Source organism: Coloeus monedula (genome assembly GCF_965178545.1).
Source record: "Coloeus monedula genome assembly, chromosome: 1".
NCBI lineage: Eukaryota > Metazoa > Chordata > Aves > Passeriformes > Corvidae > Coloeus > Coloeus monedula.
The window spans coordinates 10,514,150-10,541,418 of record NC_138781.1 but is presented as its reverse complement, the minus strand read 5'-3'; the positions used below and the strand labels follow the sequence as shown (position 1 = coordinate 10,541,418).

The window sequence follows — 27,269 nt, the reverse complement described above, 5'->3', positions numbered from 1 at the left end:
TACTTCAAAACAGATATCAATGCAAGCAGCTCAAGACAGACACCTTGACCACAACAATTCCTTCTGGCCTTACTGGATGAGAATTTATTTTCTTAAATTGCCTTAGTAGTAGATTATAAGAAAAAATCTGCTTTTAATGAAGCTATGCTCAGGACACCAAAATAATAGGTGATTTCTTAGGCCACTTAAGATACAAACAACCTCTCATAGATGATGACATACCATCACTTTGACATACAGGACAATGCACTGCAACTCTTCATCTTCTGACGTCAATTAACTCTATAAAAGCTTTATATACTCTAACAGGATTCTATAGTCTCGCAACACATCGGCATCAGTTTTATCTTTCATACGATAACGAGCCATTTCGAGTAAACCTCCAGTGTCGTTCATTAAGCTAATTAGAGGAAGCTGAGATCGCGCCGCCGTCTCCGCGCCGGGCCGGGCCGGGCGCCCGCCGCGGTGCGGTGCTGCCACCTGCTGGTGAGCGGCTGTGGCGCGGATCCCCCGCCGGGAGGAAGGGATCGGATGGAGAGAGATTTTGGGCGCTGCGACACAACAAACACGGAATGCTGGCCTCATGATTGAGATGTTTGGCATCTAATTATATTGGCTTAGCGCATTAAGAGTTGATCTGGTGAAACACACTGGGAAAAAATAGCTGCTCCGTGAGCTCCAGACTCAACAGGTACGACTCAGCCAGAGGGTGTTAAAACTTACGGTTGAGGACTCTAAATCATCAGTGTTAACAACTGTAACATCCAATTTACAGAACTGATGCCAAGGGCCTATCCAAATATTAAATACTTGGCATATTATTCAAATAGACATTCAGAAAAGCCAAAAAAGTGTCTCTTGTGTATGTATTTTCCACAACAGATAAAACAGTTTCTTCTATGCTGCTTAATGTGAGAAGATTGTTAGTGTTGATTAGAAAGCAATTTAAAAATATTTTGCCAGTAGGCAGTACAATAAAGGAACAAAAATAAAATTCCTCAAAGTATGTCTCAACTGCAAAAATACCAACCCCCCCATCTCTGCTCTAACTGTACTCCTCAGTGAAACACCTTCTGTAACAGAATTACCCCTTCCACAAATCAGAGACCTCTGCAGCCCTGGCCACTGAAAAGTAAAGTCAGTTGTGAGACCCTCAAATTTAGGGTGCATTTGGTGAAAAAGCCTATGTCAATACTGAAAACTCATACATTCAAAGTTAAAAACAGAGACAGTTGATAAAGCACACAAACACAAACATTAAGACAATTGAAAGCTAGAATAAGAGTGACTGAAGAGGCTGCACAAGGTCTACTCCATTCCTAAAAAATAAACTCTCTGCTAGGTTATAGGTCTCAGCAATAGAAGCCAAAACACCAGCTAACAGTTTTTACAGTATGCAGCATCACCCAAGATCAACATCATTTGGTCTCAGCAAACATATACGAAAACAGAAACTTGGTCAGTCTTGGTCATTTCTCTGAAAAAGTGTCCTGGGACAAAGCAGTTAATCAGCTTGGGAAAAAATGCAAGCACCAAGGGATACAAAACCTTCCAACTTTATATGACATTCTAGGAAAAGTGGTAGAAGAACACAAAAGTGATGAGATTAAACAATTCTAGGATGCAGGCCACAAAATCAAGCTTACTGCTCTATCAGGAGAAGATGCCTACTTATACAGATGATTGTGAAGCACCAAGCAATTTATCAAGCTCAGGAGTCCAGGGCAAGGGAGTTAAAGAGGTTTTAGTTTATATATAGGCTAGTCAATAGCTAAAAAAATGAAAAAGTGGATACTGAAATCAGTCATAATGTAAATTACGCATTTGAATTAATAAAAACCAGAAATGTGAATAAATATTTGTGGTTTGTATTTTGAGCTAGGATTAGCAATCACATTTTATTCTGAAGGAGGGAGGTGAATTTTTTTCTGAAACATTCAAGCTCAAACATTCACTAGTCTCAAAAAGAGATTTGCTTCTTTGGGTAAAGTATTTCCAAGTTACACCTGCATTTTCTATGTATCAGAATTCCAAAAAACAGAAAGGTAAGTAAACACCAGAACACAGATTCTCATGACTATATTTGTCCATATCCAATAGTAGTCAGTACAATAACATTAAGCCTAAATTGGTAACTAAAAATGTTACATCAGAATCACTGTTTTGACAGAACATGGCAATTGGTGCCCATACTTTTATTTCTTACTTTATGTAAAAATTAGAAGCTTTTAAGAGTGAAAATTAATCCTTTTTTTATCCACTGGTTTCAAAGGAGTAACCTTTACTTCACACTGAGTATCAAGACAAGCAGAGGCAATCTGCTTGATCCACTGCCTCACAGCAATAACCCCAAGCTGCAGGCATAACCAACGCCAAAAAGAACCTCATACCTTAAATCACCTTTAATTGTAACAGTTTTTACCACATGAGCAATAGCACACCAAGAGCCCTGGCTGTTGTTTTGGAAATTACATACTGTTGTGCTACATTTGAAGAAGGACACTTGGGGGTTTCTGTGAAAATCACTCTTACAAAACAGGAATTAACTCAGTACCTCAAAAGGAGCATGGGAACAGTTCTGGCCAAATTTGCAACTCTTTGAACTTGTAAAAACTTGTGAAAGAGCTGTCACTTACTCTGTGTGGCCCTGAAAGACATTCACAGAATGGATAGAAGGATCTCTGAAATCCCACAGGCGGAAGGTGGTGTCGCGTGACGATGTCACCACGAGACGCTGGGTGGGATGTGTACAACAATGTGTGAGCTCTTGGTCGTGCCCTACAATCACACATGAGAACAAGTAAGGTAACGAAAACCAGACTTTTCATTTCCACATACACTTGGAATGAAATGCTGATGATTTTTTCGTCTTTTTCCTAAACAGAAAGGAATAATGATCATTCTGAACTTTAATCCTGTTACTGCTGTAAAAGTTTGGGAATGTGTTTGAAGGCAAAAACCACACTACTTATTTCACATTCAGTAGTGCAGGTTATTGCTGCTTAACACACCATGAACGCAGCAAAAGCCTTTTGCAAGAACTAAAATCTGGGTACATTCAATTTGGGTACGTTCAATTTAAACACAACTATTTTCATAGGTTAAATCATAAACTTAAAAGAAGACAAATTCATGCTCAGGGGATTTACAAGATTGCAATTTTAGAAACTGTTACAACACTGAGCAGCAGACGGTACACACTCACATACTGCTCCAGAGAAACAATTTACTTTTCTCAATGTTTTAGTTGCTACAAATAATCCCACTTATAAAAACAAACCACCAATTTAATTTTTTGAGAGTGAACAAATACCTGTAAGAGAATGGACAAGTTCAGAAGTCTCTACATCATACAGGTTTGCTGTCCTGTCCCATGATGCTGTCACAGCTTGCTTCCCCCCAACAAGCCAGTCAGCTGCTATGACCACTCCTTGATGGCTTTTCAGTGAAGTTAATGGGGCTCTGACAGTGGGGCAATCACTGGAACCATCTCCATCTCCATCAGGTTCATCTTTATCTGAGCATTCAACTTCATCTTCTCCAGACACTTGCTGTAAAATGCAAGAGAAAAAAAGATGCAGAATAAAAGGGAAGGAATGTCTCTAAGTTACATTTTGCAGGGTAAATGCTTCCCAATCCCCTTAACATGAATGTGGGTAAATTAATTCCGCTACACCCAGCCGATTCCAGTACTCCCTATCACAAACTTGGTTGAAGGACCATAACCAGTGAGTTAAATGCAGTTTTAATAACTCCTTTTAACAACTTGCTGATGTGCGGCTGAGGGAACTGGAGGTGCTCAGCCTGGAGAAAAGGAGGCTCAGGGGAGACCTCATTGCTCTCTACAACTCTCTGAAAGGATGGTGCAGCCAGGTGGGTGTCAGTCTCTCAAGGAAAAAGTGATAGGACAAGAGGAAGCGTCCTCAAGTAGCACCAGGGAATGTTTAGGCTATTAGGAAAATGCCTTCACCAAAAGGGTTATTAAGCCTTGGAACAGGCTACCCAGGGAAGTGGGGAAATCAACATCCCCAGAGGTATCTAAAAGACAGGTAGATGTGACCCTTAAGGACATGGTTTAGGGCTTTAGCAGTGCTGGGTTAACAGCTGGACTTGATCTTAAGAGTTTTTTTCCAATCTAAATGATTCTATGATTCTACTTCATCTTAAAATCTCCTCCAAACTCTTTAGCTCTGAGTATCTGTCCCCTTTACTATCTGCTAAGTATATTACCCTAGAGTTTCATTGCAGCACATTATCAAGGGACTTTTTCCTTTCAATTTTTAAGGGTAGGAAGCATCTAACAGGACACTGACTACACTAATCTTTGGGAAGACAATAATTTACAGACATTTTTATCCATTAAAATCAAATCATTACATCAATATTTGTCTGTTGGCTGATACATAGTCATCATGCAGTGCTGATGTAAACTGGACGCAAAAAAAAAATTCTTTTGCTCATCATTAAACATCATTCTCTGAACTCCTTTTTCACTTACACAAGACAAAAACATCTTTCTTTTATGTTACTTGGGTGTGGAAAAGATAACATTTTTATTTTCTTTCAAAATGGAAATGCCAAATCAAATAAACTGAATCAAACATTTTCCATTCAGAAATCTATCTCGTATTATACAGCCAACTCCTGCCCCTACTTAGCCTGCTGTGAAACTCATGCTATAAGCTATGTTTTCTTCACAATTTAGTAAGGGTGGTTTTAAGTAAAATAAGCATTTGACAGGCTAGAGTAAACACTGACTAAATAAAGGCCTGGGGACAACAACATCAGACAATGTGATGTGTTCTGGCAAGGGTTGATGAGAAATCAATAAAGACTCAATTAAATAAATGCTAAAATTGCAAGTCTTTACCATCAGTTTTCAATCCACAGCAACTAGAGCTAATACTATACTAACTATAGCTAATACAGGTACCTTGGTAAGTTAAGCTACAAAAATTTAGCTAGTTTAAAAAGCACTTCATTATACTTTTACAGTTCATTTACATATTTACTACCTTGAACAAGAAGTTGATTCATCTCCTTGCAGCTGTAAATTCTGTTCTGCACCAAATGCCTTTGAAAACATGAAGGGAGTCTATTTTCAAAGAAAAGCTGAAATATAGCTGTTCAACTAAAACCTTAAAATCCCACCTTTGGCAGTCCTGAGATCATGTATTTTTTAATTATGTGTAAATTTAACATTTAGTCGTATCATAAAACCTGTATCTGATTAAATTGCTGTGCAATTAGTTTAGTTGCAGTAGGTTGATTGCTTACATTGCAGTCTGCAGTTGGCTGAGGTGTAGGCAACTGTACTATGTACCTCCAGATGTGAGCAGTCTGGTCTCCAGATGCTGCACAGGGGAAAAGAGGTAAAAAAAGAGAGAGAAAATAAATAAGAGCATTTCCATGGGCAATAAAAACAAGCTTTAATATTACATTTAGCAATACTGTCTAAGTTGCATCTATCTTTCCTAACAGATACCCTTATGAACTTCATGGTAAGCAAGTCTCAACATCTCAGACGTAACTCATTATGCAAGACAAAAGTAGCTACCAAATTAATCACTCCTACAGTGAAACATACATTTGAATACTACACATCAGAACACGAGTCTCACCGCTGTTCAATATGTGACATTTGGATACATCACCAGGTATTCATTTATTGTTTCTCAAAATACTAGGGTTCTTTATTCAATGATTTCTTCCATTAAATGTTTTTACTGTGGTTTTAATGAGAAACCCAAAATAGCAAGTGTAAGCTATTCCTCTTCTGCCTTATGACTCAGCTTAACTAGTAGCAGTTTACAGCTCAGCAGGTACCATGTGATTTTAAACTCCATCTGTTTTAAAACGGACTTATTCATTATTAACTAAGGCAAAACTCAAGATTGTCCTTGCTACGGTCAGAACGAATACGTTCCAGTACCTGAGGGGTACCAAGCTGAATGGTTTAGATAGAGAAAAACAGTTTGTAATTAGTATGCAAAATTCTGGCAAGCTCAATGTACATGAAAGTACTAGGAAATGTATCTCATCTAACAGACTAAGAAGGCTGGAAGAAAGCTCAACCTTGTATTATTTCTGATGTCACTATTCTGGATCAGCAGCAAGATTTATTTTTTTTTAACCAGTTCTAAATTAATTATCACTGAAGAAAAAGAATCCCTGAGAACTCTCAATTGAAATATTTTGCAGAACCATCTCCCAGAAAAATAATGGGAGAATAAGAATCAAACAAAAGCTGTCTATAGCTAGGTTGGTTTGGGTTTTAAGTCACTTTACATAGTAAAATTGTTTATGGTAACAAAATAATGGCTACAGTTAGCAGATGAAAACAGGAAAATCCAAACAGATAAATTCTAGACAGAAGGCCTGCTACTCCCTATCTTCCTTTTAAGTGCCCACTGTAGATGCAGAAAGCAGAAGTGTTTTAATTTCTAACCTCAGCAGCAATTATCATAATTTTACAATGACTTACCTAATAGCGGCAAATTGAATCCAGACCTCTTTAATCCCAAAGCTAATATCCTAAATGCTGGACTATATGAACCACAGGATTAGACCAATCAGACAGTTTTCAAACCTGAAGTTGCACTGATGGTACGCTCAGGCCTGAAAACACCTTCACACTAACAGTCTTATTTTCACACTGCTTTTTTGGCACACCCAATAGCGCAATATCATTCTCCTTTACTTCTGGAAATATCATTTATAGATATATATAGATAGAACAGACTATTTCAATTGGAAAAGACCTACAACAAATCTCCAATTCAACTCTCTGACCACTTCAGGGCTGATCAAAAGTAGAAGTGTGTTGTTAAGGGCATTGTCCAAATGCCCCTTAAACACTGACAGGCCTGGAGCATCAACCATCTCTCTAGGGAGCCTGTTGCAGGACCTGGTCGTCCTCTTGGTAAAATAATGCTTCCTAATATTTAGCCTAAAACTTCCCAGCAGAGCTTTGAGCCATTCCCATGCATCCCATCACTGGCTCTCAGGGGAAAGAGCTCAGCACATCCCTTTCCAATTCCCCTCCTCAGGAAGCTGTAGAGAGCAACAAGGTCATCCCTCAGGTTCCTTTACTCCAAACCAGAGAAACCCAAAGTCTTTACCTGCTTCTCACACAACTTCCCACCATTTCACCAGCTTTGGGGTTCTCCTCTGGACACATTCAAGGACCTTCACAACCTTCTTAAATTGTGGGGCCCAGAACTGCACACAGCACTGCAGGTGAGGCCACGCCAACACTGACTCACCTCTTTTGACCAGCTGGTTGTGGGGTATTTGATGAGGTTTGCCCTCTGGACTGCCCAGGCATACCGCTGACTTAAATCAAGCCTGCTGACAACCAGCACCCCCTGAGCCCTTTCTGCAGGGGCTGCGCTCCAGCCACTCCTCTCTCAATTTATACTTGTGCTCAACACTACTCTGCTTTAGCTGCAGCATCCGCATTTGAACTTGTTAGATTTCATCCCATCCATCACTGCCCAATGCCCTCACTTACTTGGATCCCTCTGAAAGGCCTCCTGTCCCTCATGAGAATCAGCAGTACCTCCCAGTTTGGTATCACCAACAAACTTGCGAAAGGTGCATTCAATTCCTGCATCCAGGTCATTGATAAACCTATTGAACAGGGCTGGCTCTAGAACTGATTCCTGAGCAACACCACTGGTGATCCTTTGCCAGCCAGATGCAGCCCCATTCACTACAACCCTCTGAGCTCTGCCCTTCAGCCAGCTGCCCACATAGCACACCGTGAACCTGCTAATCCCACAGCTGGACAACTTGTCCAGAATAACGCTGTGAAGGACAACATCAAAACCCTTACTAAAAACCACAAAAACTAAATCCACCACATTCCCTTCAGCCACTAGGCAGGTCACCTTATCCTAGAAGGATGTCAAATTAGTTAAACAGGACCTTCCCTTTGTGAACCCATGTTTACAGTGCCTGATGACTGCACTATTCTTTAAATAATAAATGATAATCTCCATATGTTTTTCAGGAACCAAGATTGGATTAACAGGTCTGTAGTTCCATGGATCTTTCCTCACACCCTTCTTGGAATATTGGAGTAACACTAGTCAGAAGGGACCTCTCCAGACTCCCAAGACCTTTGGTAGATAATCAAGAGATATCCTGCCATAACACCTACTAGTTCTTTCAGTACTCCGGGATGAATTCCAGAACATTCAGCTGATGTATGATTCTCAGTGTCTGGTTTGGAGCAGGGAAGCACAAATGACAACATGACATGAAAAACACAGATGGCAAGATCTAGCTCTGATTTTTTATGCCTTCAAGTATAAAAATAATTTAATCAACAAGGATGCTGACAAAGCAATAGGGAGAGAGGCTACAACCAGAACAACTTAGCAAATTACACTTCTTTTCCATCAAGATTAATATACTTAACATATGAAAAAACTTTACATACCTGTAAGAGCCACTTGCTCAGAGGGATGAAACTTTATGGAGTTCACTGTTTGAAACAAAGTAAAGTTTTAAATTAGTATACTAAAAGAATTCTTTTGCAATTATTTTATCATTAAAAGTATTGAAAAATCAAGTCTTCTTAAGTTTTAAGCAACTTTTGGTTGTGATCTTTTAGGTGATATAAAAGTGCAGTACCAAGGAAAGCAGCTGTAATTGATTATACAACAACACATATTTTCTAGAAAGTTATTTCCTGAATCTAGTACAAGTGGTTCATGTTAGAGAGGATAAACAAACCACATTCAAGAAGTACATAAGCTGACAGAGGACAGTGCTCTGGACTTCCATAAAGAGAATTTAAGTATTCATAATTATTTCTAACTCAATGAAAACTTACTATATGTTACCATAAACTTTCTGCTTATTACTTAGGATTGCAAGAAGAAATGACTGAAAACCTGATGCAAGTAACACAAATGGGATTTCAGTCCTGCAACCATGTCAAAACATAATGGCTTCAAAATAGGCCTGCAAGAATTCTATCAACCAACGAAGCTCTTCATTTCATTTCAGTGCATAAGATTCAATTCAAGACAGAATTTAGAAATCATTTCCATTCATTATACAAGTAAAACAGATGCATATGTTGTTGGGAGAGCATGGTGCAATGAGTCTAAAAAGATACTCCTTACACTGAACTAATTCTACGGTGCACCAGCTGCTGGCACCCAAAACCTTTGCACCATTTCAAATCAACTGTCAAACTGTTCAAAAAAAAAAAGAAGTTTTACTAAATAAAAAATACATTATTTCTAATATAGTTTATAGATGTGTATAGTTATATAAAATTTATATACAGTATAATTTTTTTGTTGTTGTTCAAACACAGTTGTTTAAACACGGCTGTTTAAATATAGGTTAGAACTTCTTATTTTCATAGTTATCCAAATAGCAATTTTAAAAGAAAACTATCCGCATGGAAGTTCAAGTGAGCGAAGTTTTCAAACATGACTTTACAGAACTTAAAGGTCCATACAGCAAGCAACCCGAGATATCTGAACACATTAGTGTGCTACCAGTTTTTTCTATGTATTTATCTTTGTGCTGTAGGAGAGAAAAGTCATACAGCAGAAAGAAAAAGTACAACTCATGGCTGAAGCAGTTCTAGAGAACTTAATTCTATTTGTATCCTTACAAAGTTCCTGTGATGTGCTGAGTTACTTAACTAAACAATCCTGGTCAATAACTGTGTTCCTCACTTTCCCAGGGTATGATCACTCAAAGTGCTCCATTCTCTACAGCACATTAAAGCTATGGAAAACCTCTCCAATTTTGGTCTACAAAATCCTGTATTGTAACTCATTAAGAGACAGAAGGGGGCGAATCAGATTCTTGTCAAATTGGATACCAAAAATTAAGATTAACATCAAGAACACTCACTGCACTGCACCTCTCCACCCAAGATGGGGTTTAAAAACCCTGTATCCACAATATTTATATTGGTATAAAGAAAGACAAACACCTATATTTAACTGTCTTAAAACTGTCTTAAAAACAAGATCTTAGTATTATGCAGCAAATTATATATGGGATATTAAACAAATAAGTGCAAATAGATATTCACCCAGCATCTGTAGTTTCTAACCCAAATATAACACAGATCCTGCAAGACAGCTAATTTAGGATTATACAAGTTTCCCTTGTTCTCCGCACACACGAGACCTCAGTAAGTTGTGACATTTAACTTCTGAGTGTCGTAACTGTGCCTGTAAATTTCTTTATATGGACTTGTTTATTCACTTAGCATCTGCAGAACTGTCTGAACGTGCCTCTCCAATAAAGAATCATATTACAAAATGCTCTCTGCATGAAAATTAGTGGAACTTCACTATTGACTTGTTAATGATACTGGCACACCTGCAAGTGAAACCCCAATAAACATTTCTATAGCTGGCCAAAACACATTTCCCCCTCCCATGCTCTGTTCCCAGTTTTCACAACATGCCCTTATCTTACCTGAGCCAACATGCCCTACATACTTGACAAGGCACTTCCCTGTTTCTATGCTCCACAGCAAAGCAGTGTGATCTACAAAGATTAAAAAGCAGCTGTAAATAGTTAAAAACGTATGATTTTCATTTTTACCCTTTCAACAAACAACTTATCTTCCACTCTAGCACATACCATATGAAAGATGTTAAATGTAGAACTCTTGACTACCACCTTATATACAAAACATTTTCTTATCATTGTCTTGCCCAAAAAGTAAAGGTGCTATTCTAGTCAGATTAATTTGCAGTAACTATTGAAAGGCAAATTCTACTTTTGATATTTTTCCTAACTTGGTTACATGCTTCATATATAATGCTCCAGCTGTGTATCATGAGACTCAAAAACAATCAGAGAAAGCATCCCATGATGAAAAAGGCAGTCACTACAAACAGGAACTCTATGCACAATCTATTTACTTCCTGCATGGAAGTTCCAAATGCATACAGGTCACTGCAGAGCACTAAAAAAATTAATTTAAAAAGGAAATCAAAATGCCTCTCCTTTATCCTGACACACCCAAAATTAAACAATTCAATATTTAAGTGGGTAGTACCTAACGCTGAATTGGAGAATGGCCGTTTCCAAGTTAAATCAGGACAAAGACAAGATGTCGCACACAAAGATAAAATGTGCCCCTCAGCAGGCACATAAAAATTGTAACAGGTCAGTCCAAAAAGCAGAGGTTTCTGGTCTGTAAATACTGATCTAGTCAGTACCTTCAGATTCTGTTCCAGCTTCCAAAGACTATCACTTCAAATTGACTGATTCTGTCGAGTTATGATATATTTCCCTAACAATTTTCTAAAACTACACAAATATCTATATTGATTTTTGGACTATAATAGATTTAATGACTTATTCATTAGTACTTGTTCCCCCTCAAGTGGGAAGGAATAAATCTAATGAAGTAAAAAGGACTGAAAATTAACACTTTTAGCTGTCCCTGTGTTCTTAGGCAAAAGACAGAATGCAAGAATACAAGAATATGCAAACTATGACCACGTATATAGTTTCTATAAAACAAAGACTAAACAATGCTAGGATAGAAAGCCTGCAGGAGTCTCTGTATCCAGCCGTATGAAATTCTGTGCCAGAGGCCTCCCCAGGGAAGCAGCTCCCCATCCCACCCATCCACACCACCCAACATGCGAAGCTGACTAAGGAGAGGGTGACCTGCATGGAAGTGAACTGGCACAAGTTTTAGAAAGACCAACAAGTATAATTGAACCCTCTAAGGAAAAGGAAATTCCCATTTTAAGAATTTTTCAGCTACAGAATTTCTTTAAAAGGACTCTTTCAGCGTGGAGCTCCGTTTCCAAGTATGCTTTGGATCTGTATTTGCTATAGCTTAGCGACTTAAGCATTTTCTAAACATTCAAGCAACACAAAACTTTACCAGCAGATGCAGTTCCCAACACTACTGGCTGAGTTTTCGCGACACTGACATCCCAAATACCATCCCTGTGGCCAACATATTCCTTTACCAGTTGACAGATTGCCCTTGATGTTGTAGTTTTAAAACTGGATACAATCTGAAATAGCAGAGACACCAACATTTTTTTTCCACATTGATCCAAGATTAAGTAATTATCTCACAAATAAAAACAGACATTAAATTTCCATGATTCTTTAATGTTCTGACAATTCCCTATTGTCAAAATTTTGACATTTGATGGCCGGAAAGTGAGTTTGGATGCAAACATACCTCTCATTTCTTTTTTTTCTCTTTTTTAATAGCAGCCCTTTTACAGAATGCAAGACAAACTATTCTGTACTACAGTAATGCAATCTTATTGGAATAATGAGTTGTACAAGTGCAGAGTGCATTTCCCATTCAGTCTGGGTAAGGATTTTAATGGGAAAAAAGAAGAAAAAGACCAAACCCAGCAAAAGACCTTAAAACTTTCCTTGCCTATTCCCAAACAAGTACATCTGATAACTCAGGCAGTCCCTGCTAGCCAGTGTAGTGTCTTTGAAAAAAATGTACTTATTATATAATTCTAGTAAAACCCAGAAACATTCCAATTTAAAACACTCATTGCTGTTTATCTTTAAAACTGCATGAAGCTAATCAAATCAAACATTAACCTGAGAGCATATGCCTGTTTATTTGTGTAATGAAGCTTTTAAAAAAATATGTCAAACTCATCTAAACATTTGATAAGCATGCTCCCTCAAAGTGAAGCTATTAGGGGAAAAACAGAAAAGACTCATTAAATCCAAATTAGTATGTGCATATGTAATACCAAATGAAAGGAAGAAAAGTCTAGTAAAACAGTAAAACTACAAGTCACTACAGTGCAGAAATGCTGAAAACACTCAGTATCTACAGAAAGGAACCAAACTGCAGAAATTTTACATTTTCAGATAAAGGGGAGTGCAATATTCAAAAAAAAATAAGTTTGTCTTGCTGAACACTTCCAGAGACAACTGAAACCAAGAGTCATGAAAGATGGCTTTAAAAAGTAAAACCACCATTACAAACACCCTATTTTTACCCCACAAGTCTTGAAGCTTATAACTGTTCTTTGAGAAAGACTACCTCAAAAGCTTTGTTAAACTGAAACAAAAAGACAACTTCAATTTATCAGTGTTTTCCTCAGCATGGAATTACGGGCAGGTATCTGACCAGTTAAATCAAAACCTTTAAATACTTCAACACAAATCACATTAAGACTTATCTACAGCTTAGTAAAAGTTAGAAAGTTAATTAAGTCTGCATTTCAGACAGTAAACTAAGGTTAAAATCCCATTAGTTTCTGGTATTAAAATAGAAGGTCTTAAGATGTCATTAAAGCAAATTACTTCAAGAAAGGTTTTTAAAGCTAAAAGAAAATCTGCAAGAGCATTCCAAATCCTGAGCATGTCAACTCTCCTATGATGAAATGATAATGCCCTATTTGAATTCCAAATTGTCAGCTAATATGCATTTTGGTTTCACAGCAGCAGAAGGAACAGTCCTTAAAGACACACTGAAAAGAGAACAGGCTAATGCTAAAGATTATTAGTTCAACCGTACTGCAGAATTTCCTGTATTTGGAACACAATCCTACAGATGCAACTTTCACACTGAACACAGTCCTTAAACTAAATGCACTCGTGTCTGAGAAGCCAAACAGCTGAATTAAGTACTAACAGGAAAGGACTAATACAGCACTCAGCTTAAACTCCAAACCTGGTATTCTCCAGCTCTCAACCCAACATTCAGACTGTGCTTGCATTCTGTCTTTCTAATGTTGAGTCAAACCCTCATGAAAAATTTTTCTAGGAGAAAAATTTTCTAGCCCACCAACAAACAAAGAATTTCCAAAACTGCTGGACAGTGGTTTCACTTATCATTTAATGGCAAGAATATAAAACTCCTTTTGGAGTATTAGCAGTCTTTTAATTAACACACAGAAGATAAGAGTTCAAGAACACCATCCAATAGTAAATATCCTGATACAGGTATTTATTCAACACCCACTTTTTCCACACTTTTTTTTCCCCTTTCTTTTTTTGCTGCCCTTCACATACCAGTAATTGGATAAACTAGACAGGGCCTGGACTACTTCCTGCTTTGGTAAACACACATAAACAATGTCCCAAGGAAAGGTAAAGAACACGCAACATGATAAAAAGATGTCTCTGTAGTGCAGAAAATTTCTGAAGTAACTTCAGTAGATCATCATATACAAATAAATGGGGAACCACATCCTGAGTGTGTTTCACTTTTGTCTGTCCTCTTTCTTAAACTGATACAGTTTCATGTACTTCCTTCTGTAAAAGGATTTACTAATAGGTAAGCAATTGTTTACTATGTAAACAAGTGAAAATTGTATACAAACTGAAACAATTGCATGGCAAACAGAGTGAGGCACACTGTAAAAACGTTTCTTACACAGACAGGGTACATTCAAAGTAAGAATGAAAACCTGATCAACTCAGCACCAGTCCAGCAGAATTACACTGTACCTGATGAACAGAATGTCATGTGAAGCAACTTTAAGCAGTGTGAGCAAGAACTACATAGCCAGAAAGTTTTATTCCTTTCAACTACTGGGTGAATAAAAATATTCTTCTAAGAGTCTTTATCCTGATCCAGACAAATCAGAGATCCTGGAATTTAGTTTGGATGGAGCAAGTTACAGCACTTCAGTTTATTTTAGGACTTTGCATAAACAATTGATGCTTTCCTGATGTGTAACAACTTTCATAAGCCAGGGATCATTAACAGCAGCCATAACATTTTGTTACCATCAAAACATGGATTTCATATAGTGATTCCTGCATCTAAAACCAACTGCAGTTAAATTACAGAATCTTGTCCGTTAACAAAAAATTACTTTTAAGAATACCAAGTGTTAAATCTACTCTACCCCTTCAGGATTTGGACACTGGTGGATAACCCTTGCTGCTAAAACCATGCTTTTCTGAAATGAGTTTTGCCAACTTTATATACAGCTAAGTGATGAAAAGTATTCCAGTATGGAAATTTCATATGAAGGACTTGAATTAAGAATGTTCACTTCAGCATTTCCCCCAAGAGAATGAACAGATTGCTTTAGCCCTAGTATTTTTTACCAATATTAAAGCAGTCAAGGATCAGTCTTCTCTTTAGATTAAGCAAATAGTGAAAGGTCTTTTAAGAAAAAAAATTAATTCTATATACGCTGCCAATCTGAAAAATGTAATTGCATGCAACTGCACAAAACAATTGGTTTGTAAAACTTAAGTCTCTTCTAATTTTCTACAGGCAAAACAAAACAAACAAACAAACAAACAAACAAAAAAACAACAACCAATCCAAAAAACCACACACCCAAGAAACCCCCTGTATGGTAGAAGTATAAAGGAAGGGCTGAAGAGAAAACTTGTAATCTACTGCCCCAGTGAGTTTGGAACACAACCATTTTGGGAAACAGCACTGTTCATTTAATACACGTAGAAAGTATAGTCATAAGAATTTCAGAGCTGTTGAACTCTTAAAACTCTACATGTCTCTTTCCCGGATAGGGTATTGGGGAACTCTACATCCAGTCAGGGTACAGATGGAAAAATCACAGTCTGTTAGAAAGTTACACTCCTTCCTAACTCTTTGTTATATTCTCTCTGTGAGTCAAGAGACAAAAGATTACAGCTTTGACTCTTCTGTGTAGGAAGGAAGGAGAGGTCAAAATAAAGCACTTCCATGAAGTGCATTAAGGTTTCAAAGAACACATTGGACAGAGATGCTCTCAATGTCGTAATTTCCCTCAGCTCTTGCCTAGTCCCCAGTAAATTCTGACTCAAAGTTGTGAAAATAAAGAAATAAGAAATACATCAGCACATTCAGACATCTGTTGGCACCAATTGATACAACGGATGTGCATAATGTTCAGGTATTAAATTCTTCATGCTCCACTACTCATGGCTGCTTTGCTGTGCATGCACATCAGTTACCCAGGAGCCTCCACCTCATACTTCCCAGCTTCCCATGCTGAAGCTGTGAGGTCTGCCTGTCTTGCTCAGGAAAAAATACAAGTGTTACATTGCAAGAAAGTAAAAGAAGACAAGAATTTAACACCTGCCATAAAAATCCAAACAAAATAAAAGAACCCCACAAACAAACAAACAAACAAAAAAAAACCTAAACAAAACCAAAAAGCCCACAAAACACAACACTACACTACACTAGAGGGTACTAATTCATAACTACATAGTAGGTGTACCAAAACTATACAGCCCCTATTAATAACTTGTCCTTATTTAAGTGGTCTCATTAGAGAATTTGCAAATCATTAACTCTTAAAAGAGGAACCTCTATGCAGCAAATTGGTAAGAAAAAAAGTTTGGAAAACAGCACAATAAAAAGGAGACCAGATAAACCACAGTAGCTTCAGTCTATTTCACTACCTTCTTCTTACTCTTACTCTCAAACTTTCATACTTAAGAGAAGGTATTTCCAAGACATCTACACCGCATATCAGCCTGCATTACAGGTCACCACAGAGCTGCCTATACAGCTGGTTCACATACCTCTGTGAGGAAAATGTGAGGAAATGTGGTTTCCTCACGTTTTATTTATGCTTAATAATGTATCAGGAAATTACTCTGATATAGGGAAAAAAGAGAAGCAGGTAAACTCCCTGTAAAAATTGAAAAAGAGGAGAGAGCAAGGAAAACAAAAATATCAGGTTGATGCAGATGTACAAAATGAAAAGCATCAGAAAGGTTAACTGTGCCAAAACATCAAGCAAAAAAAGATCACTAGCTACTGATGAGCAAGGCTTGCAACACAAAGGCAACAAATTGTTCTAGTGTCATAGCTAAAAATAAAAATTATTTTTTAAAGGAAATTTGTAATAGTACACATAGAGGTGTGAGAGGGACCAATATATATATGCCTCAACATATGTCACAAATGAGGTGAAGAAAATGCCTATAAAAAAACCCAAACCTAATCTGCGCTGCCCTGCGCCCGGAGAGGCTTCACCTGGCAGCCAAATCAGGGCAGAGAGAGCTCCCATGATTGGACTGCGAGCAGCTCCCCGCCCCACACGCTTGACGGAGAAGAACCGGGATGCCCGCGAAAGGTGCCCGCCGAAAATGCCCACCAAAAATGGGCCCGCGAAGCCGAGTGGGGGAGGAGTTTAGGGGCACATAAAAGCAGCTAGCCGCAACACCACGAGGTCTTTTCGTTTTGGGTCGCCTGAAGGGTCAGCTCGGCCCCTTCTGCTCCCGCCTTCGCGCCCTCTTCCCTGAGATCCTGTTTCCCTGCCTGTGCCTGTTTGGCCCTGCTGTGCCAATTCCGGGAACTAGCTTGTCGACGTGAGGATTTCGTGCTCGCGGCCGCTGCCCTCACCCAGCTCGCAGCCGCCATCCGCAGCCGCTGCCCTCACCCAGCTCGTGCCCGCTGCCCTCACCCAGCTCGTGCCCGCCGCCCGCCGCCGCCGCGCCGCCTGCAGCCCCAGCAGGCCCCGTCTCTGCCGACGGAAGGGACACGCAGCCTGCGGCTCTTTAAAAGTCGCGCTCAGCCCGCCACGGCAGCTGCGCAAACGCACCGCGGTTCACAACACGCACGCTCCGTGTGCCAAAGCGATGCTGACAGATCGCCGGGGTTCTGTGGCAACGCTGTCCGCTGCCTTCTGTTTGTTCCCGCCCCCGCCCCCCCCCGCTCCTTTTTCCTGTTTCCTTCCCCCACATCCTTCTTTTTTTAATAAGAACACTTAGTTGTGGTTTTTTGGGGTTTTTTTGTTTGGTTGGTTTTTGTTGGTTTTTTTTAAATTTTATTTCAATAAACGGTTTTCAGACATAATGTTGCCGTCTTAGCGCTTGATTTTTTCATCAGAAAAATATATCAAAAGAATCCTTTCCCGGCTACCCCTTTTATAGTGGAACAGGACAAGGCGCCTACTTAAATTCCCATTTCAACTGCAATACCCAAATCTTCATTCAGAAATCCACTACCAAGTTCTCTATTTCCCTCATGAAACAGAATTACTTTTTTTTTTGTCTACATATGAAACAGCACTCCCACATACACGTGTGCACACTCTCCCCTCCAACAACTCTTCTTCAAAAAAGGCGAGCAATTATTGTAAAAATATCATATGGTATGGGTTAAGTAATGGATAATCGATGAATCCAAGATAAACATCCTGCTCCTTAGGAGGCAGATTTACTTACAGACCAGCACTACCCAGCTTAAAGAAACCACAATTTACAACTTAAAAGACAGTCACATTAGTCTCACACATGGATGAGTAGAGATTTAATTTGTCTCATACCTTGCTAGTAGATGCCTTGTAAGTTGTCTTTAATTTCTGAGAAAGCTGACTGGTACTATGACTGGCTGTTGAGACAAATAAATTCAAAGGAAGATATTTCAAATACAGCATTACCTTGTTTGTATAAGCAACTGGTATTAATTCCCTTCAGTAACATTCTAAGTTTTGGTCAACAAAGTACAAAAAAGTCAATTCAAAAATACTGGTTTAGGATTCTTTGTGGCTCTCTTACCTTTTGTTTTCAGTTGTCCTTTGCTCAGTTCAGCTCCATCAATTGTCTGTCCTTCACCTGCTAAGCGCTCATTCAGTGTATCAACCTCCCTACGCACTACCAAAACCAGAAATTCACATTACTATAAAAAATTTGCTATCATTAATAACAGGATTAACATACTATTTAAGAACTGTTATGGTTAGTAAGTAAGCTGTTTTATGGTAAGGAGAGGAAAAGAGATCAACTGGGATTTTATAAAAGTAAGTCTCACCAAGACAAAAACCAAGACTCATGCTGAATCTTCCAGAGATCAACCTTGACCCAGATTCCATGGAAAGCATTGGCAGCTTCTAATTACTCTTACTAATAAATGAGGCTAAGGATTAACAAAACCATTTCTGTTAAATACATGGCCCATCTGTATTGAATTAAATCCAGCAGAAGACAAAAGACTTGTAGCATCATAAATATTTTAGCCACAGAATTAACACATCCTTTCTTAACAAAGGTTTTATTAACCACAAAATAGCATTCTCCCTGAATACTTGTCTCCTACTAGAGTCTCACAAGAAAGGTAGTGCTGCAAATGACTATTTTTTATACTTTGGATTTTTTTTTTTTTAAATCTGTATACAGTAGCTGAAGCACTAGTACAGGAATTAGACCAAGAACAAAAAACATTAGACTGAGCAGAGAAGAGAAAAATTTAGAAATTGTCAGGGGAGTGAAAAGAGACCACAATCATAACTAGAGCTGTGAGGTGAAGAAGCATATAAAGAAATGGAAATTGAAAAGGAGGAAAATAACCATACTCTGGAGGGTAAAAATCCACCACTTGTTTTCTGACAAGCATTTCTGAAGGCTGGGGAGGGAAACTCTTCTTTTCTTGCTACCAGCCAACTACTCAGCAGGAGGCTGAGAATTCAGTTGTGCAAATTGTCACTAAAAACGGTGTACTTTTGATGGCAGCCTTTAACCAACACAATCACAGGTTTTAAGAGAATAAAAAACCCAGCACATTTTCAAAAAAGCAGGCAAGATTTTTTTTTTTTTTTCAATAACATGAATGACTGGTTTAACTGTGGGAACTGATCAGGTGTGGAAAAAAATTGACTTGGAGCCAAATCAGACAGATTCCACAATTCAGAAGCCAAACCAATGCAACACAGCTTAAAATTCCAGCAAGGGAAATTGAGCAGAGGCTTTACTGTATTACTGTACAGGCCTGTTACTAAAGTTGGGATCCTCTTGCATCAACTTGGATCACTTACATTATCAGACAACTGCACTGTCATTGAACAAATATCTTTTTCAGATAACACCTGGAATTTTTATCTGAATGCTTGACTTCAAAACTCCTGAACAGCTGCAGGTGCTGGTTATGCAATGTTTAAGTCGTTTGATCCAAAACCACCCCATTTTACACTTTTTCAAGTAAGTCGCTTTTCCAATTTATTTACTAATACTGCATCATTAAAATTAAGCCTGTAAATATAAAACAAATTCACGAACTTCAAAGGCTGAATGGAGTTACTGCCAGATTAACATTAAATCCACTAGAGCCTACAATGATAACGAGATAGACCCTTCACTGGCTTTGCCCAAGAGTCAAGGGGGGCTGACACAAATCAGTTCTCACTGCTCGGGTCAAAGAGCTAAGAAAGGAATTTTTCTGGAAAAGTACAAATTCCATCTTTGGCTGCAAGTTCAAAACAATTCTTAAATTCCTCACAGAAAAGCTACACTAATTATACTACAATATCCAAGGTGTTTTAATTAGTGTTACTATAACCTAAATACAAACAATTCCTAAGTTGCCAGAAAAAAATAGATACTCACATTCCAAATTTTCAATATACAGATTTTCAAATTCCCGCTCTATTTGTCCAAAAAGTTCAAGGAGGGTATTCCGGACAGCAGATGGTAACTTAGAATCCTAGGAGGCAAAATATTGGGGATTATATTTTTCTTTACATATATTTTATACAATTAGCCTTCAATCTTGAACTGATTTTAACAGTTATCTCAATGTCCCAGCAAGGAGGGAAATTAAAACTTCTGCTAGTTTAGAACACAAAATGGATAGCTCTGTGCATCATAAAATTATTCATTTTATATATTCTTTCTCTTTCAAGGGATAGAATTCAACTCACCTACGGCATTTGTTATGGTTTTCTTTACTAGAGAAAAATTATAAACCAAGATACATGTACAACTCATTTAAAAAAAATAAAAAGTGGGAATTTTTTTTAAATGTCAAGATGTTTGCAGTTCAAGAAAAAAAGAATACCTTCAGTTGATAAAGTAAATTAGAAGTTGACATGCAATGGGTTAGAAAGGTGAATACAATATGTAAATTGGCTTACTACACTTACTACTTACCTAGGTAGCCAGCTATGAACTTCTTTTTTAACAAGTTTTCACTTAACTGAGTCACCTTCCGCCACAGCCCCGGGAATTGTCTGCAGGCACAGCGGGAAAGGCCTGCCATGACCCTGGCTGTGTAAGTTATTTCCAAAGTTTTAAAGAGAGAGCAAGAGAAACAACTCATAGCCATGATACAGAGCACACCTGCTTTGTGCACAATTCAGTTTTACACAGGTTCACAGCTGGTTTAAGCTGTGGCACTGTTCTGGAAGAAGGGGGACCATGCTCCTTAAGCCCTACATCATTCCTTTCTTCACCTGCCTCTCCCTTGACAGGATACTTTTGTTCAGGCATTCACAGACAATCAGAAGCAAAATAGATCCTAACTAAAACCAACTTGAAACTAAACTGATTAAACAAGAATATTAAATAAATGAAACACTATTAAGAGAAACACCGAAGTTAGAATTCTTTCTGATTCAATTACCCAATAATTTCATACAGCAAGATTATGGAAGAAACTAACTTATCCTACAACTTCTGCAATCAAAAAAGAGATGTAGAAAAGGTTTTCAAACCACTTCTCAAAGCCTGAAAGCATAAGCAAATCTAAACTTGTAATGAAGTAACCAGCATAGTAAAATGCATCTACTTCCTTTAGTCCCTCTAATGTTGGCATTATTTAAAATAGCTTATTAAAACAGTATGTAATAATGTTATCTCTTTATCTGCAAAAGTCCTTAGCTAGTTCTCATGTGTTCTATAGCTCCACTGTAAAGGGGCATTAATATTCTCTACTTGCTAGACTCTGCCACCTGGCTTCTCAAGGTCAACAAAATTAAACAAGATAGTAGATAAAACATTTTAAACAGCTATGTATTACAGCATAATACACTTAGAGTTTGCTAAGAAATACTAAAACAGCTTAACATTTTGGTTTAGTAGGCAGGGGTGACAGGATCTCATGACCTCTCAGCTGCCCTTCACTCCTTTCCTGAAGTAAGGCTGCAGTAGTCCCAAATGCAGGAACAGTTTTCTATCCAAGTACTTGCATTCTCCAACTTCTAAATGACTAGAAGCAACAACCTAGGCTCTGTTAATTCCCAGAAAACTAATGCTATGATTTGCTGAAAAAAATACATTCAATTAAAAAAAAACCCCAATCACAACACTGAGAAAACACCAGTTTTTCCCTTCAGAGTATGTGCAGACTTCAGTGTGAGGTTTCTCATAGCCAAACTCCATTTGTATTTCAAACCACCTCTCCGATAAAAATCGAGTTTTGCATCATCTAACACTGTGTAGTCAATTTGACAATAAATAGCTTTTAAACTGATATTTGCTTATCTTTGCCAGCACTGCTTCCGACAGAAGCCTTACCTAAAGGTAATACCAGAATTGTTAAGTGCAACACTCCAAGTCCAGATTGCACCTGCTACACTGATGTGATTAAGAAAGCTACAGAAGCAGTGGCTGCTGTTCTTTCCCTTAAATTTAATCCACAGAAGAGCACACCTTCATTTGAGCCAAACAAAAAAACCCCACACAAACAAAAATCTGAGTTAGCTCACACTTCTGTCAGGCAGGCAGTATTTGTTTACTTTATGGAAAGGAATACAGGACAGCCTTCCAACTAATATTTTCCCTATCAGAGTCATCATAAGAAGTATTTGGTTTATTCATCTTTCTGGGTTGCTACTATTCTAATTGCAAACTTATGAAATCAAGAATCAATCTTGAACTTTTTTTTTTTTTTTTTTGCACGTGGGGGGAGACGCAGCGAGACAGAAAACAGCAGCCACTCGAAAAAAGGAAAAAATCATAGTAACTAAGATCTTAGGGATAGTAAAATGGTATAATGTTAAGCAAAATTATGGTTTTATAACGAGATGTGACAACCAGCAAGACATATTCGTGCATAGAACTGCTATTAAAAAGAATAACCCTGAAAAATGCATCCCAAGCTTGGGAGATGGAGAGGTGGTGGAATTCAAAATTGTGCAAGGTAGAAAAGGGTTACAGGCATCACAGGTCACTGGGCCTGATGGCGTTCCTGTAAAAGGCAGTATATATGCAAAAAATCATAGTCATGTTAGACAATATCTCCATTGTAAGCCCTCCCTACAGTCTCCCTTTCCTAATCCCACCTTTCCCTTTTACCCTATGTCCTATTACCCCCAGTGTATTCCCAATCTGTTTTTTCATCCACGGTTTCCCTCACAAAACCATGCTTTTGCCAATTGTTTCCCCAAAAATCCCTTTCCAATGCTGAGTGGGGGATGAAAAGGGGGAGGGAAGAAGTTAAACCCTCTCCTGCCTCAGTTTCCCCACAAAGCATGCTCAGAGAGTTCTGTCTCCCTTCTGTCAGCCCTAAGATGTTCCACAGAATCTGTTTGGACATTTAAAGGCTCAGGAGGGTGGCTTGTTTTGTCTTGAAACTGTTCTTGTTATGTTTATCCAGTTGTTTTCATTCTCCTTTTATTAAAATGAAACAGGTGAGGTGTTGGGGTCCCTCCCCTGCCATGGAGCCCTGGCAGAGGGGCCCTGAGGGCACAGACACGGGGTTTCCCTGCCCCTGCTCAGCCTCGTTCCCATGGGTTGGTTTGTGTTCCCTGCGCGGGCAGAAGGACCCTCGGTCCGTGACTGGAACAGTTCCTGGGCAGAGCCCCGGCCATGCGGCTGGGGAAATAAACATCTCTGAAACAGCTATCAAGAATCCGTCCATATATATTTCCTTTCCACGGGACTCCTGGTTTGATATATGCATGTTGCAGGATCCCCACTGCAACAGGGGGGAAGCTTGCAGTGAAATAATCAGGCTGGGTTTTATATCATTTTATGGTTTTATCATTCATGTAAGACTACAAAGAAGCTGATAAACTCCACAGGTCTCAACAGAACCTGACACATTGTCAACATCCACATCAATGATCTCCAAAGCCAGAGAGCACTTACAAGCAACAAAATCTGTTTTTCCTGCAGCTTTACTGGATATATTTCAGTATTTAAGTTTGTTTAGCTTCTCCCCACAGAAAACACATATAAAAAGTGATGTAGGCTCCCAAGCATCACCTTACCTGCCCTTCCAACATGTCTCTCTGCAGCCCTGCCCGTTCCTGCTCGGAACTGTTGGTTCTTCGAATGGAAAGGCTGTGAGATTTACGTTTCTGCTTTGCTTGGCGAGCAGATGCACAACTTCCACTTTCTATTGGCATTACTTCAAAAAAACAGCTTCACAGAGGCTCCTATGATAAACTAAGGACAAGCATTACACATTACAAATTGCTTTGCCAAACTAACCACAACTTAAATATTTTTATCAAAATGGAAATATTTAGTTCTACTAAACTTTGGAGTTGTTTGGGTTGTCATTAAAAAGAAGAGATCCCTCTTACTTACAGCCATTCTTCAAACAACATTAAGTTCAAAATCATATGCACATATGTAAATAGAATGGAATCACTTCAGCATTACTTATTCATTAGCTAACAAACCTCCACAAAAGGAAAATAAATTCCACTTCCTTGCTCATTTTGGAGAACACCAGCAGAGACAGCCCCAAAATGCTTCCAGGAAACAACTATTATGCATACTATAGTTCACTGAAATGCATGCAAAATTAAAACCCAGCTGGAAAATGAAAGCAAACATGGTAATTTAGGAACACTGTCAGGTTAAAAATGTATTATTCAACCTTAAGTGTTACTATACAAAATTTAACAGATGTCCTTGTTCAGACATAAGCAGAAATTAATTTTCATGACAGAAGTTCTGAAAACTACTTTCCACCATTTTTGGCAGCTCATGGTTTCGCTTCCCTTAATAATGAAAGTGCCCATGAACTTATGAGAATAGTGAAAGTGCACCTGACTTAACAGGCTGCTGGTGATGTGGTTCATTTCTGTCACCTTGATAAAGCCAAATATATGCATTTCAATATGCCTGAAAACACCTGACAGTATCACCAAACAGTATTACCATGTATGAGCTACTGCTTCCCCTGTTTAAGAAAAATCAAATTATGTCTGATTTATTGCATAAACGTGGAGAATATGTACAAAAAATCAAATTATTTTTGATTGCATAAATATGGAGAATATGTTCTTTACTGTCAAAATCTTATTTTTACAAACATTTGATTACAGGATTTTTTAAAATTTAAACCCAACATTCAACAGAAATTACTTTTTGTTTCATGGGGTACCAGTTGTCAAACATTTCAAATGTTTCAGGATTGATTACCCAAAATTTTTCAATCATGCACACTGAGAACAAAATAAAAATTCATTCTCCAGCATAAATTATTTCTGAAACAACAATTAAAACTTAAAATAGGTGCAATAGTCTGCAGAGGAATAGGAGAGCAGAGATGGCAAAGCTAACCAGGCAACTGAGCTTCCTTTTAAATAAGTTGATCAGAGAAAATTTAAACCAAACCCAGGGCCACTTCCAATTTAAGATCCGCCAACACGCAGGATCTCACGCTAGGAATGAGCACCATCGCTATTAACAAGATCAGGCATTAACCACTTCAGGGGTTTGACATGGTGTTTTCAGCTTTTTAACAAATCATAAAGCCAAGGAAAAGCATACCTTACTAAAAACACAGTATGCTCCATGAATAACAATAGCTCAAAATCTCCTTTGGGTTTTATATCACAAAATGCAAATGTATAAAGATACAGAAATTTGTATCGAAATGATACTAGATTTAGTTAAGATTTTAATGCCCATCCATCCTTATTAAAAAACTTGGTATTTTAATTAGCTTTTGGAACAACCAAGTTCCAGTAAACCGACACCAATTCCACAGTCTAAAATAAAATTCAGGTTGCACCATGACCTGTACTGCACTAAAATTTTTTTTTCATATCCTCTGGACTCCACAGAGTCCTCCCCTGCACCTAATCCCATCAGAGCTTTTTATGTGTGATTAATCAGTAGTAACTAATTAGCTATTTTCACAAATTAAAAAAGAAAGACTAGAAAGAACTACCATTGGATAGTTTCTTATTTGCCTAAATTCTTCTATTCACTGTGGCTAGATTCCTTTACAAAATTTTAAAAAGCCCATCCCATAAACAGTTATTGCCAATTTTCTGGGCTTCACTATGTATCTTCCTGTTCACGGACATATGGTCAAGAATGAGGAACAGGTTTTCCCTGCTCATCACATTTCTATTTCTTCTCAAAAGAGGATCAGATTCCAAGCACATATATATATTCTCCCGTCTTCCACCCTCCTTCCTATCTCTCTTGGGAACCACTTTTCAATGGCTTTCAGTTACCATATTCTGCAGTTTGGGATTACTCTTTAAAGCCCAAAGCATCTGCACACAGGCAGATTTGTTAAGACAGTTTTATTCATACACACAGCTACATATAATCCCATAAATCTATTAACACCATTTCACTTAAGATCTGGGGGTGGAGGGGGCTAAAAAAGAAGAAAAGGCACTTTCTAATCCCTGCCAGATGTGGCTCCTGAACTGCAGTCATACACAAAGATGTTAACGTGGGTTATGCCTTACTAGGCATTGTTTTAACTCTGTTAGTTTCCACTTGCCTTTGCTGCCTAACTACTTCATTTTGGAGGATGTTACCAAGAAATATCCTTTTTTTGACTGCTCCATAAAATCATAGAACGATTTGCATTGGAAGTGACCTTTAAAGGTCATCTAGTCCAACTCCTCTGCAATGGGCAGGGGCATCTTTATCTCCATCAGGTTGCTCAGAGTCCTGATCAACCTGACCTTGAATGTTTCCAGGGATGGGGCATCCATTGCCTCTCTGGGTAACCTGTGCCCACATTTCATCACCCTCATTTTAAAAAATGTTTCCTTCTATTTAATCTAAATCTACCCTCTTTTAGGCTAAAACCATTACCGTTTGTCATATCACTACAGGCCCTGGTAAAAAGTCTCTCTTTCTTCAAAGTTCCCTTTAAGTATTGAAAGACCCTGATAAGGTCTCTCCAGAGAATCCTCTTGGGCTAAAAACGCCATCTCTCTTAGCTTTTCTTCACAGAAGAGGTTTGCAGCACTCTGATAATTTTTGTGGCTCTCCTCTGGGCCAGCTCTAACAGGTCCACATCTTTCTTGTGCCACTGTCTGCCACTGGCTTTCTGTGCTGCATGCACACATTGCTGCCTCATGTCTGGTTTTTCATGCCCCAGTACCCCAGGTCCCTCTCTGCTGGGCTGCTCTCAAGCCATTTACCCTCCAGCCTGCACTGATATTAGGTATTGCTCCAACCCAAGGTGCAGGACCTTGCCCTTGGCCCTGTTGAACTTCATGAGGTTTGCATGGGCCCACTCCTGAAGCCTGTCATGGTCCCTCTGGATGCTATCTCTTCCCTCAATTAATCAACTGCAGCACTCAGCACCAGTACATACAGATTTGGCAGCTATAAACTCTAGCACATAGAATTTAAAGGGACACAGT

General features: G+C 38.5%; 1 protein-coding gene across 2 annotated transcripts in view; it reads right to left on the bottom strand.

The window, feature by feature from the left end:
- Positions 1-27,269, bottom strand: part of WDR37 (WD repeat domain 37) — a 48,131-nt gene that overhangs the window by 14,811 nt on the left and 6,051 nt on the right. For both annotated transcript variants that reach the window (XM_082277039.1, XM_082277040.1), the window contains 10 exons: positions 23,904-24,081; positions 20,299-20,395; positions 18,478-18,573; positions 18,246-18,310; positions 11,894-12,029; positions 10,462-10,533; positions 8,447-8,491; positions 5,278-5,354; positions 3,314-3,551; positions 2,637-2,778 (listed from right to left, as the gene is read on the bottom strand). In XM_082277039.1, the coding sequence (XP_082133165.1) occupies positions 2,637-2,778; positions 3,314-3,551; positions 5,278-5,354; positions 8,447-8,491; positions 10,462-10,533; positions 11,894-12,029; positions 18,246-18,310; positions 18,478-18,573; positions 20,299-20,395; positions 23,904-24,041 (1,106 nt within the window). In that variant the 5' untranslated portion in view covers positions 24,042-24,081. The remainder of the gene's footprint in view (positions 1-2,636; positions 2,779-3,313; positions 3,552-5,277; positions 5,355-8,446; positions 8,492-10,461; positions 10,534-11,893; positions 12,030-18,245; positions 18,311-18,477; positions 18,574-20,298; positions 20,396-23,903; positions 24,082-27,269) is intronic.